The sequence below is a fragment of the Mytilinidion resinicola genome, assembly GCF_010093595.1.
Source record: "Mytilinidion resinicola strain CBS 304.34 unplaced genomic scaffold BDZ99scaffold_6, whole genome shotgun sequence".
In the NCBI taxonomy this organism is placed as follows: Eukaryota; Fungi; Ascomycota; class Dothideomycetes; order Mytilinidiales; family Mytilinidiaceae; genus Mytilinidion; species Mytilinidion resinicola.
Window position 1 is genome coordinate 648,510 of NW_022985442.1, and position 12,680 is coordinate 661,189.

The 12,680-nt window shown below is 51.3% G+C and overlaps 5 protein-coding genes across 5 annotated transcripts; 4 read left to right on the forward strand and 1 right to left on the reverse strand.

The window, feature by feature from the left end:
- The first annotated feature begins 507 nt into the window (after nt 1-507).
- On the forward strand, nt 508-1,335 carry BDZ99DRAFT_558079 (uncharacterized protein). The gene is made up of 2 exons (XM_033727221.1): nt 508-759; nt 819-1,335. Exons 1-2 carry the CDS (start codon nt 543-545, stop codon nt 1,268-1,270), a joined length of 669 nt encoding a protein of 222 aa, XP_033579198.1. The 5' UTR covers nt 508-542; the 3' UTR covers nt 1,271-1,335.
- A 1,192-nt stretch (nt 1,336-2,527) lies between these two features.
- On the reverse strand, nt 2,528-2,809 carry BDZ99DRAFT_263393 (uncharacterized protein). Its single transcript, XM_033713811.1, has one exon. The coding sequence runs from the start codon at nt 2,741-2,743 to the stop codon at nt 2,588-2,590; it is 156 nt and encodes a 51-aa protein (XP_033579199.1). The 5' UTR covers nt 2,744-2,809; the 3' UTR covers nt 2,528-2,587.
- A 1,103-nt stretch (nt 2,810-3,912) lies between these two features.
- On the forward strand, nt 3,913-5,276 carry BDZ99DRAFT_518095 (uncharacterized protein; the record flags this gene model as incomplete). Its single annotated transcript, XM_033725262.1, has 3 exons — nt 3,913-4,427; nt 4,506-5,079; nt 5,133-5,276. 3 exons carry the CDS (start codon nt 3,913-3,915, stop codon nt 5,274-5,276), a joined length of 1,233 nt encoding a protein of 410 aa, XP_033579200.1.
- Nucleotides 5,277-6,110: 834 nt separating this feature from the next.
- BDZ99DRAFT_474441 (uncharacterized protein) lies at nt 6,111-7,958 on the forward strand (the record flags this gene model as incomplete). The annotated part of the gene is made up of 2 exons (XM_033721908.1): nt 6,111-6,746; nt 6,924-7,958. The coding sequence occupies 2 exons, from the start codon at nt 6,111-6,113 to the stop codon at nt 7,956-7,958; spliced, it is 1,671 nt and encodes a 556-aa protein (XP_033579201.1).
- An 801-nt stretch (nt 7,959-8,759) lies between these two features.
- Nucleotides 8,760-9,992, forward strand: BDZ99DRAFT_518098 (uncharacterized protein; the record flags this gene model as incomplete). The annotated part of the gene is made up of 1 exon (XM_033725263.1): nt 8,760-9,992. The coding sequence occupies one exon, from the start codon at nt 8,760-8,762 to the stop codon at nt 9,990-9,992; it is 1,233 nt and encodes a 410-aa protein (XP_033579202.1).
- Nucleotides 9,993-12,680: the final 2,688 nt, after the last annotated feature.

Consider the following 12,680-nt stretch of genomic DNA (forward strand, 5'->3'; position numbering starts at 1 on the left):
TGATTAATTCGCTGGCGGCACTCCGAACACTCAGCGGTACTTGACCCCTCCAATCACCCGCACGCTGCCTAGCTGACCATTCATTCCAGGTCACGGTCATGATTCCTTGATCTCTTTCTCTAGAGTCCTCCGTCTTCAACCTACCTTCGCCATCCCACGTCTCGTCCCTGCCCAACCCAGCCGCTGTCGTCACCACCACTGAGAGGTACTCCTCAGAAAACGACACGTCGAAGCTTCCTCCGTCGTCAGCCTACCCATAAACACCCCTCGTCACGTCCAGTCCAAGTTGAAGATCGTGGGGCCTTGGACAGGCACGAGCACTGGCAAGGCAACGACCCGCTGCTTGCACTGGCCTTTGGAGATCTGCCATAATTCTTGTTTGTTCCGCGTCCTCTGCAAGGTTGACCGCCGGGCTCCACAGCCTCGTACTGAGAGAACGTTCTGTCAAAGCGAGGAAAACATTCAGAAAGACAGCTCGCGAGAGACACCACTTTGCACCCCGTTGCCGCCACTACCTGAAGTATCATCCAATAAGCCCGTCGATGCGCCTGCACCACAAGCGACAGTTGCTTCCTCTTCGCCATCCGCAGCCGTCGGCTATTGGCCCTGGAGCCATTGGTTCCAAGGACACCCGCTCGAATGCTCCGCTACGTGCAATGTCATCACCGCAAGATTTCAACGCTCCGTTGACCTCTGACCCGCTGCCTATTGGACTTGGGCTCACTGGTAACGACCAATACAACGATGAGTTTGGCTCATGTATGTGGTACCCGCCAATTGGCCTCTTGTTTCCTCACCTACGTACTAATCTGTCATAGATCGCGATAAAGTCAGCATGGTGGAAGATGCAAAGAAGATTCGTGAAGGATTGATGCCTTTTGCCCCACCAGGCGTCAACGCGCTGGCTTTCCGACTTCCCGAAGCGACTCCGAACCCCCAGCCAGGAGCAAGTCTGTACCCCTCCGCCAACGTCTCCACTTTCAGTTGCGTTACCGCGAAGAATTTATTTCGGCCAGGAGCCAGGCTCTATCCCCAGTCAGGAAGCCAGTACGCAGCCTTTGAACATCAGGTGCCCCGCAACTACCCTGCTCGCACAGCTGGCTACATGTTCGCAAACTGGATTGGCCAAATTGAAGGGGGCCTTTCAATCCAACGAGTGGCAATCCTGGGCCTGGTCCTTTTGCGGCCACTAGTTTCGGCTATGGTGCCGGATTCCCTGGCCAGCAATTCGGGGGCCCGCCAAGACTCGGGTTGCAGCACTACAACCTAGGGTCAGCAACTCATATGCAGTAACGTATCAGGATAGCATGCTGATACAGGAGGAAGTAACAGGTAGTGCAACAGCAGTGCTGCAGCACGGTATCAGTACTGTATCAGGAAACAGGATGAATCAAGTAACGCGTCAGGAAGAGATACCACGTTATGCCCCCGGGGCTGGCCCCCCTCCTTCCCCTAGTATATAAACAACGAGCTAGACACCCATAGAAATCAGAGTTCACATCAATTTCAACCTGAGTAATGCCGATGCGATTATCACCGCTATGAGGTAAGATTACGACAATCTTGAGTAGGGGATGGAAGCGAAGTCTCGAGGAGCCGTTTCAAGGTAGACGCAATTGATATCTATATGGCTGCCATATGAGGCCTGTTGAAGACAGGTCTGCTCCACGGCTGTGGACGTTGGCCGCCTCCAAGATCATTGCCACCACCGACGAGCGCCTGGGCCCCATCCATAGAGGAATACGTCCAGTGTCCGAAGGGAGGTGTCCAGATCACGAGCTAGCTCTACCTTGGCCAATCTAGGGCGGGCCCTGATAGCCGCGTCATAGAGGTTTGTTGAGCCTGGAGCTCGAATAGCCCTTCTCCACGATGAGGACTAAAAACAAGTGAGCTGAGCTTGAGTTCCGAGCAGCTTTATTCACATCAGATTGCACAGAGGAACGGGGTGAAGAACAGAGCATGAATTTGCGGCCGCTACCCGCGCAGGCTGGGAATCAAGCTCCGCAGAGCAGTGTACTGTACACATTCACTCCCAGCAAAAGCCACCTCAGAACTCCATCCCATGTTCCGGCACGAAGCCAAGCTTTGCCAGATTTGCTTTCCTGCTTCAATTCCAGCTTGCCAGACCCCCTTCAAATGTTGTCTCCACTGATTGATTGCGAACGCCGGCCACCCGGTCCCCATGGAATCTGAGGGCGATCGTTTCCGAACATGTAGCCAGCTGTGTGAGCAGGGTAGTTCTGAGGCACCTGATTTTCAAAGGCTGCATACTGGCTTCCTAGCTGGGGGTACAGATTGGCTCCTGGCAGGGGGTTGGAGTCGCTTCGGGAAGTCGGCAAGCCAGCGCGTTGAAGCTTGAGAAGCCAGCACCAGCAGAAACAGAGGCCAGTCCAGCAGAGGTGAACGCCGCTTCGGTAGCACGGCTGTTGAAGAGAGTACCCCCGTGCATGCCGCCGTTCGGTGCGTACTGGCCTCCTATCAGGGGTTAGGGACTAGCAGCGCCAATCCCGGAAGGCAGAGCGTAGATGCTTGGACTCAGGTTGAAATTGATGTGAACTCTGATTTCTATGGGTGTCTAGCTCGTTGTTTATATACTAGGGGAAGGAGGGGGGCCAGCCCCGGGGGCATAACGTGGTATCTCTTCCTGACGCGTTACTTGATTCATCCTGTTTCCTGATACAGTACTGATACCGTGCTGCAGCACTGCTGTTGCACTACCTGTTACTTCCTCCTGTATCAGCATGCTATCCTGATACGTTACTGCATATGAGTTGCTGACCCTAGGTTGTAGTGCTGCAACCCGAGTGCATTGCGAACGTAGCTATCAGTTCTCACCATGGCCTGATAGATGCAAGCAGTACTCTTTCCCCTGCCTGTGGATATCTGTTGACCCTTTTTCAGCCATCGTAGAGGATTGAGTTGGCGGGAGGCTACTTAGACGCGGAGCTGCGATACGGGCCCGTCGCTTCGTTCCGCATTTAACTTCAGCATCTAGGGTCTGGCTAGCTCGAAAAATATGATCTGGATTGGGGTCTGGGTTTTCGGCTTTTGGGTTGCATTGGCGAGAGATTATCCAACCAGGCTAAGGGAGGTGGAGTTTACATAGATTCAGAATGATTACTCAGGTCTATACTACTGCATATGGAATTCACAGTTTGATGAGCGGGATCTTGCGAATTATATAAGTCCAACTTATCGTCTTGTACCCCTAGTAGAGATGGACCAGGCGTCAAGCGGACAGTGTAGAGCGAAGACGATCTCGATCGTAGTAAGAGAGATAAGAGGAGTCACTCAAAATTGTTCTTCAACGAATCTTTTAATCCAAAAGGCTTAGCTCTGCGAATGGATGTGAGAAGAAGCATGTAAGACGTGAATGGAATGCAGAGAAGATACGTTTTGAGGCTTGTAAACATTGAATCATATAGCGAAGACGTCTAAATAACGTTTGCCTCTGAATTTTGGTTGGTACCGCTTATCCAACGTAGTTCAGGGTTGTTCCATGGTTGAGCTGGTGGGTACCCTCAATCATTGGTGAAAGACGTCATATAATTCGGCCGTAAGGCGCCGCCCGAGGCTAACACTACAAGACTTGCAGAAGAGCGACCGTGAAGAGGGGTCCTGGTCTTGAAATATGAGAAGTTGAAGATGGTGATGTCTGTTGGCTTACTGGTCAGATTCCCTGCATCTCATTGGCTGGATAGACCTCGAACCAGACATCACGTTCAGCCCTTCGCCGCTTGAGGTCCCCCTATTCTTTTATCACGCCCCACCTACTGGGAACTCTTTTGCAGCATTGACCAGCCTCCCTCGCTGTTGTCGCAGGTCTGGCATACTCGAACACGCTTCTACAACAACTTCGCTTCGAACGCGAACATAGCGGTACCCGATTGCTCCAACCAGACGAACAACATCATGGACCACACTCCTTGGGGACTCAGCGATGAAGGCGAACAGACTCCGGCGCCTACTCCATACGCTATACTTGGGCAAATAACTGGTGCTGGGCCACGCAGCACGACAGCTTCTAGTTCGACCATATACGACCGCGAGTATATCCACAGAGCTCCCTCACTTGGGCGGCTTCCTTCTCTCCCCCAGTACAGGGAACGCAAGGTTGAACACACTTTGGACGACGAAGCGCAAAAGCGACAGAATCTGGGTTCTGCAGGCTGGAAATGGGCAGAGTCCGACGTCAATGCCACGGCTAAACAGGCAGCTCAAAAGGATGCTACTCCTTCGGAGCCACCTCTCGAACGCAATGGCACAAATACAACCACACAGCTTCCTATTCTTACCAATACTATCCCCGTCCCACCATTGCCTGCAGGCATGACGGCCGCGACACCCTGTCTTCCGGGAATCCCCTGGGAGCTACGCAAACAGATCTTGGATGAACTATTTGAGTTTCGAGAAGGCCCTATTGGGCCGTGGAAGCGTTCAACACAATAGGCAATTGTTCAAAAATTGCTCCCCGTGAATAAGCAACTGTATGGAGAGATTTCCAGCTACTACTATGCCTCTCACACGTTCTTCATTCAACGATTCTCGAAGAGTATTCACACAAGATCCGCGGAGCTAGCCTGGCTGCAAGGGCCGAACGCAGTATTCCATCCACCTCCGCCGTCCCCAGACTATACGACGTGGCCGATGGAAGATAACAATAATCTGCTGGAATACCGAGGGTTCCCGATTCAGAGCCCGAATGGAGGAGACCGTTGGCTCAAGACGAAGCTGAAGCTGCTCCGGCAGTGGGACTGCACGCCACGTTCGCTTGTGTTCATGCTGACGAAGCAATGGCTCCTTCGGTATGCTTATACTCAGCTCGACCCAGAGAACACTGTCATTATAAATCCTGAAATATACCCATACTCGGGCAGCCACCTCGGAGACCTTCATGTGGATCGCCATGTCGAAGTCATGAACGTCCCCAAGCGTACATTTCGGCCCCTTATTCATTCGATTGCCATTAATATCTACCTGTCAGGAGCACACCTTGTTGAAGTCTTGTTCCAAAAGGTCGACGATGTGTACTTGTTGCGCAAAAATCATAGCTTCACGGGGTTGAAGAGTCTCATGGTTGTGCTGGTCGTGAACAGCTTTGCGGGGGGGTCGATGTTGAGCTTCCGAACAAGAATGACTTCATTGAGGAACACAAGGTTTGGGGACGGATTCGATCGATTAACATCAGCTTCGAAAAGTTCGAGAACGAGCGTGGGATCAAAGACATGCTGAAGGCCATCTGCCCTCATATCCGGATGTTCAATCCGACAAACTAGCCTCATTGCTCGTTCTTTCAGACTTCCTCTTCCGCGCATACTTGTCCCTGTTCCCATGGAAGAGCCGTTCCTAACACAAGTGTTGTAAAGAGTTCTCCCAGCTATTGGGAATGAACATGGTGTTTGATTGTTCTCATACATGAAGGGGTGGACTACACTAGCTCGGAGATCCAATTTGCAATTGTTGCGGTATTTACAGGAAGGGATTTTGATACAACAGAGGAAAGAATTGTCAGAACCTCATAGATCTTCCTCGTCTGGTAGCTAGAGTTGGAATGCATGTTAGCTCATTGTGCTCATGCTTACAAATTGATATTCTCATGACCTATGCGGCGTGAAATATGCGTTAAAGTACCCAAGCCATAAATTTGGGCGCTCTTCGAATCTGCTCAGGGTATCCCGTTAGGGCTTCTGAGTCCCAAGTAGGATGTAGAACTTGACTCTATGAGAATAGAGCTACCATTTGACTGATCGAAGACATGCTAGCCAGGGTACTTCCTACAATGGTACCGAGCAAGCAAGGAAGGAGAGAGAGCAGTGAGATGTTCGTGTGTCCAAACTTAGGACCTGCATCCCTCCCAAGATGCCCCCAGCTACTTTACAAACGTACGTACTGCATGTATGGTTTCGTCAGTCGACAATTTGGGGATATCATAGTGAATATGCAGCTTTATTGGGATGGACGTGCGCTCAGGTACCTGTGATTGGCTATCCTGAAGCAACACACTAGATACCTTTTTGAGCTTTTCTATACTGCTTATCCGTCGACACCTCACTCTAAGGCGTCAACAACATTAATCTTCATAGCTTTGACTTCCTCAACACCACGCAAGCATGGCGTCGCCTGATGATCGCGCTCCTCGGGGTCCGCGTCGTTTCTATCCACCTGCTCGGGTTCGTACTAAAGGCCTCCTCTCGCGGCATCGACTGCCTACTGCTAGTGCTTCAATTTCAGTATTAGCTTCAAGGCAAGGTCCCACAGATACTCCACGGCGAGGTCGCACGGATACTGGCTACAATACTGGCCCCCTCGGTCGCGACCTTCCGACAGTATTTGGTCCCGTCACACCGACCTTGGGACCTCCACCCTTTTCCAATACTCGCGTTCCGCAGGTTCAGCATGCCCCTCTCTCGACCTCTCACGCCTTTGTTGTCGCAATGCAAGCTCTGTTAGGCCCCATGAGCGGAGAGCAGCGAGCGGAGGTACTTTTCCAGCTGATAGACCAGGCTCGCCACATCGGGGCTGAGATCATGGGAGGTCCTGCGTTGGAAGCGTCTCTAAATCAGACCAACTCTCTTACCATTGAAGGTTCTCCAGGTCAGCCGCAACACGATGTGTCTACCCTCGGAAGATCTGCCAGCCAACAGCAGCGCCTGCGTGACATCAGTACCCTTCGAGGTTCTCGTGGCCAGTATCAGGATGAGTCAACAGTCTTTGAGGCTTCTCCGGGACATCCATATCATGACATGGTATTTCCTCTAGGTCGTCGAGAGTCCAAGCTACCTGATACTGAAGTTTCTTTAACCGAGGATCAGCACATTGGTAGGCCTACGACGGTGACAACTCTTTCGAAGGACTACACTAACGGTTTATTAGAACAAGACATTCAGTCCCAGCTTGAGAGGCTGGAGGAGCTCGGAATCTAGGAAGAGGACGAAACGTCAAGTCGGAAAGCGGGCATAGTAATACCATCACTTCCCAAGGGGCTTGTTATGGCCAAGCCTTCCCTTATGGGTATACCATGGGAATTGCGACAAAAGATACTGGCCGAAGTGTTCACTCTGCACGGCCCCGTACGAGGCCGCCGGCGCTTCTTCCATCAGACCCGTCTCCTACGCGTGGCTTGCGTGAACAGGCAGCTCCGAGAGGAGACCACGACATTTTATTATCAGAACAACACCTTCTTCGTTAGACAATACAGCAAACTAGTGTGCGAGGAGAATTGTATTCGTGCGAACCCCCTCATAGGCATGTGGTTGCCTCCTTTACCCTCTCCAACTGCACCTATCCTACCCTCTCCACCTGACTATGACCGGATGAACCACCGGGAGTTAGAGGATGCCATTGCGTCACGCGGTATCCGAGATCTCCAATATCCTAGCCACGGATTTACCCGGGAAGAGAAGATTCAGGCTCTGAAAAACCATGACCGCCGTCAGCAGCTTGAGCTCCGAACAAACCCACCATGGGACTCGGAGCGTTGGTTGTCTATCACCAATCGCGATCTCATCACCCACGCGCCTTATCCTGCCGATGGCGAGAACACAATGCTGATTGAAGAGAATTTCGTGCACATTGTCAACGCTAGAGACAACGGAGGCGTCAGGGTCATTAATTTGCCGAAACCTTCGATCCGACCGCTGATCCGTAAGGTCGCTGTCAGGTTAGTTCCGAATGAGTACGAGTACAACTTGAGCCCGGTTGTTGGTCAGGCGTACTTTGCACGTAGGAATGGCTTCACAGGTTTGAGAACACTGCAAGTGGTGCTCGTCGAGGACGGCTTCGGTCAGATCACCAAGACTCCCGTTGATGTTGATCTCGAACAAGAGCAAATTGGCGTGGATTTCGTTGTATCGAAGGGTCTGAGGTCCCTCATCATCTCGTTGGACAGGGAGCAGAGCGACTGCGAAGCAATCCTTCGCCGTTACCTCGATATCTGTAGACAACAGGGGCTAGCATAGCGTTAGAGACATCTGCTTCGTTGATCGGGACAACGAAGAGCAATCACTAAGCTCAGTATGTGTCTAGATTGGCCAAATACTCCTCTGAATCCATTCGGTCTTACTTAGCCAAAGGCCCAGTGCACGCGCGGACAAGGTAGGCTCAGCTATAGGTATTGGCAAGGACATTGGCCAGAAAGTTCTTCTTTCTCTTGCTTTTAGCTATGGTTTGGCTTCTGTCCCACAACAAGGCAAGCCGAGTCGACGAATCCGGCCATGTGCTCCCTTTTTGAAACTCTTGGAACTACAAAAATCTAAGGAACACATCTACAATCTTTTCCGCACATGCCTGGCAACGTGATACTTAAGCCGCTTTTGATATAGTGCTTGTTCTAGGCTTCCTTGGTACATTCGGACAACGATATCACCTTTCAAAAGCCGACATGGTGCTATTGTTGAAAATCTGCACATTGTGTGGAGATTATGCGCGGTGGGGTTTCGACCGGTGAATGTGGCTAAAACGAGACTTAAAGGTATGAGTGCCTTATCGTCACTCACAAAACGCGCACTTACACTTTCTACTCCCAATTCACCCTCTATTGTGTTCACTCCTACTACTAATAAAAGCTCGCTTCGAGGCGTCGTCCCTATCTCCTGTTCCCAGACCCAACGACACCCACCCACCCACCACACCACACCATCGCTTTCAGCTCGAACGCCCACATTGCGCTCCCACTTCTTTGACGAACCGCTCCGGCATCCTTGTCAAACTCCACGTCCGCAGCTTCTTCCAGCCAGATGAACGCACGCAACAGCCCAACGATGCCGTCACCAGCGTTCGATACCGAGGCCGATGCTCATGAGAGCTTCACAGTTATCATGAAGAAAGGCCCTTATGGTGCTATGAAGCGGTCTGCAGGAGGCTTCGACGACCACGAGCATACAGCGGAGCGCCAAAAGGTAGCCTTTGATGGTCTCTTTGACCCGACACCCACCATACCTACTCCGTCTTTCTCTATGCCACCACTCCCCGATGGCATGATGCCCGCCAGCCCTTCGCTAGTGGGTATTCCATTGGAACTCCGGCAAAATATCCTAAGGCAGCTCTTCCACACGAACGGCCCCATCCGCGGCCAGCACCGTCCTCTACACCAAACCCGAATCCAGCGTATGGCTAGGGTGAATAAACAGCTTCGCGAGGAGGCTGAGCAGATCTATTACGGAGAAAATACATTCTACATCGATCAGTATGATAAGCCTGTCCAGCGCAGCCGCATCTCGTTCATGCGTCGTCCCCCACCGCCGCGGTCAGCCGGTTTCGATTACAATAGCATGTCAGCTCACGCCTTGGATGTCTTGCTAATGGAACGCGACCTCCCAACCAGAGGGCCACGAGGAGGGAAGCCTACGAAAGCCAAGAAGATTCAGCTCCTTAGGGAATGGGACAACGGCGAGCGACAGCCCTTGGAACCTATACCGGTCGTGCCCGACAGAGAGCGCTTAGACCGAGCCATATTCCCTGCGGATGGCGATAATACATACATTGTTCCCTTTCGTAACCACCTAAACCCTGACGTCGACCTAGACAAGGCGGTTCCGGTCATTAACTTGCCAAAACCAGCCGTCCGCCCTCTCATCCATTCCGTCGCCTTTAACCTCGATCCTCGCCATTCGGAGTACGACGATAGCTTTGGTAAGCAACTCCGGGAGTTCTACTCTCTGCGCGAGAAGGGCTTCACGGGGCTGAGGACGCTACAGGTGGTGCTGGTGAAGGATAGCTTTGGACTAAACAGCAAGACCACTGTAGACTTCGACGTCGATAAGGACAAGCTGGGCGATGAGCTGAACTCGATTCCTGATGGACTTCGCTCATTCGTCATTTCCGTCAAGGGGCTGTCGCTACGTCGGTGCAAAGAGATCTTGGAAGCCTACCTCCTCGTAAATGGTTCGCAACGACGCCTGAAGGATTCGACATTTCCGAATAAATTCTTGCTTCGTCTGCTGGAGGAAGCGAGGGATAAAGTTGCTCAGCTTGACCGCACGCGAGCTGAGTAGTTGGAACACCATACCGTACTAGTCTGTCTCTGTTCAGTGCCAACATGCATCTGGAGTTCCTCACGGCCGTCGATGACCCTTGTCGTCGTACTATACTCATGCCGCCTATGTCAGCAACGCCTCAGCTTCGCTACTCCGCGATAGAGGCCTAGGCCTACGTGCAAGTCAGTTTCGAGCTTCCGGTACGACTTTTCGCTCTTTTTTTGCCCTGGCGATGTGGCCTTTAAACAACATCGAGGCCCTGCTACGACACTCCTATCGCACTCCACAATTCACTTACACCCACAATGACGCTCGATTCGGCTCTCGATGAGGGATATCGGTGATTACGGGGGTTTTTCTGGTTTGATTTCATCATTCTCAGTCATTCTTTACACACGCTTTTGCAATCGTGGGCTTTCTTGACTCATGGCAAATGAGTCTTCTGAAACGCGGGTTCTGATAGTCAAACCTATCTCCTTATTTTATTCTCTTACTCTCCACACTGTACCTCTAGACGGGGACGAGATGTGGATTATGTTGGGCATTCTGTGCCTTTTCTGGTGGCTTTGACTGGGTAAACCGCGATAAATTGTAGATTCCTTATTTCCAATATCGTCTTGCGGTTAGTTTACTCTTTCTAGATCTGTACATTCAGTTACATTTATAACCAACATCATGTGCCTCCATAGAATGTTGACAGAGTGCTTGCATTATTCAACCGGCCCTTTACTCTGTTCAAAGACCTTCCCTGAATTCTTGTGTCATCAGACAATGCAACATTGAAGCTCTGCCCTTTGCTTATTGATGCTTATCTTTACCAAGTTAGGAGCCCCGGGACTTGTCAGCGTGCGCATCTAAGATTGACATTTCGAGCGCCCTTCTGATAAAATTTGAAAAGATGCCAAGCTTGAATAGGCCGTGTTTCAGCTTCTTGGCTCCTGTGAAATAGCCACACCTTCACAAATCCTCGGACATGCTGCCGATCTAGAAATTGTTAAGTCTGGTCGTCCCTATGTGCATTCTATGGTCATCGTAGAAATACGAGCAGTATCTAGCCAAGATCTATCGACTATATATGATACGCTGAAACTGGCAGTGGGTGATAAAACATTTCGGATCTGATATGGGAAGTGAAGCCTTGTCCCACAGCCCGACAGTTTCGCCCAGCAAGTTTCGCCAACTTCATCCTTCATCACTCTCAAACCTCGACCGGATCTACTCCATCATCTTCATCGTACCGGCAGCTTCAATCGCCTCCTTCAAGGCTCTGCCAAACGAACGCACGAACTTAATTCTCTTCCTCAAGATTTTTCCGTCAGGCCGCCGCTGGCGGAGCTCCATCTACCCTTCACACCGTCACTACCACTTCGTCGCAGCCTACGTTTCCCGCCTACGCCATCGAAATCCTCATCCACGACGACATGTTATCAAGTCCCTTCGTCCCCATTACCAAAACTCTCGACGTCGCGTTCACTACGATTCGAAGACCCCTCACCATCCTCCTCCCGACTAGCCGCGAACGCCCGCGGATCCATCGCAATCCCTTTGAAAGAGTAGGCTACAATTCCAGACAGGCACAAATATATCGTTCCCGCTTCAATGTGGCGTACGGCCTACGGTCATCCTTCCCTGCGCCCGAGGTGCTCAAAAAGAGACCGATCTCAAGATCATAGGAGCATAAACGACTACAGGGCGAAGGAAAGGCTACCCAGAGGGGGTAAGTCCAAGTTTTTGAAGTTGCAGGCCACCCATGGGGTCATTTCTTCTTCTCGTTCAGAAACAATGTCGATATTACCTCCCTCTCCATTGAGCAGGATTCCAAGGATAAGACGTTGTCACAAGACTAGCGGAGAGCATCGATGTCTACCGCCGTATCATAGAGCTGCGGTATGCTTTGATGCAGTGCACGTTGGTCGTGGAGAGGTCGGTCCACGAAGGATTCGCATGGCAGGCAAGTATCCTGAGTTCGGCAACCAACCAGCACGACTCGTAGGGCGACTCATCCCTTCACGGTCGGCGAATGTGACTAAACTTTCAGACGATTCGGAAACGAAGAAGCCACATCACTGTACGGCAACACTTCAGCCAATCTGCTGCTTTCAGAATCGCGTCTCGAAAGACCAGTATCAGTGCGGAATTGAGAAGGAAGTCGAGGGTATAAAGGCCCTCATGCTGTGGTGCACAAAGGAGTCAAAATGTGGATGCCGTCATGATGTGGCAGAGAAGAAATTCAAGAGTATGGAGGCTGCTACATCGTGTTCGAGCAGAAGGACAAAGATATGAAGACAGCCATAAGGAGCTCGTTATAAAGCCTACCGGACGCTCAACATTTCCGTTTCTATACATCAGCTTCTCAGAATGTGGATATTAGAGTTCGGGAGCGATATCACTATGTCTAGCACCTCGAGTGGGAACCGGTGGACCTACCTTTACGAATGACTTCTTCTCATGCGCGCACGCCGTCTAGATCTACTCCACCCCAGAGAGCCACCGAGTGCAGAATTCTCCTTCTCTCTTTCGAGACGATTGCGTCGCTACTATCATCCTTTCGAGGAGGGAACAGATTGTACTAGCCAAATAGCTTTTGTGCACGGAACAAGATCGAGAACACGCTCTTGAGAGAGTAGAAGATGAAGTGACCTGTTGAGTGATGGAGAACGCCTTATATCTTGAAGCGGAGGACACGGAGACTTTCCGCATCCATGA

Bases quoted from the DNA above. Each gene is read 5' to 3' on its own strand.
- BDZ99DRAFT_558079 (XM_033727221.1), top strand. From the start codon at position 543: ATGCGCCTGCACCACAAGCGACAGTTGCTTCCTCTTCGCCATCCGCAG. The intron at 760-818 runs GTATGTGGTACC...AATCTGTCATAG, and splicing joins CAACGATGAGTTTGGCTCAT to ATCGCGATAAAGTCAGCATG.
- BDZ99DRAFT_263393 (XM_033713811.1), bottom strand. From the start codon at position 2,743: ATGCTGATACAGGAGGAAGTAACAGGTAGTGCAACAGCAGTGCTGCAG.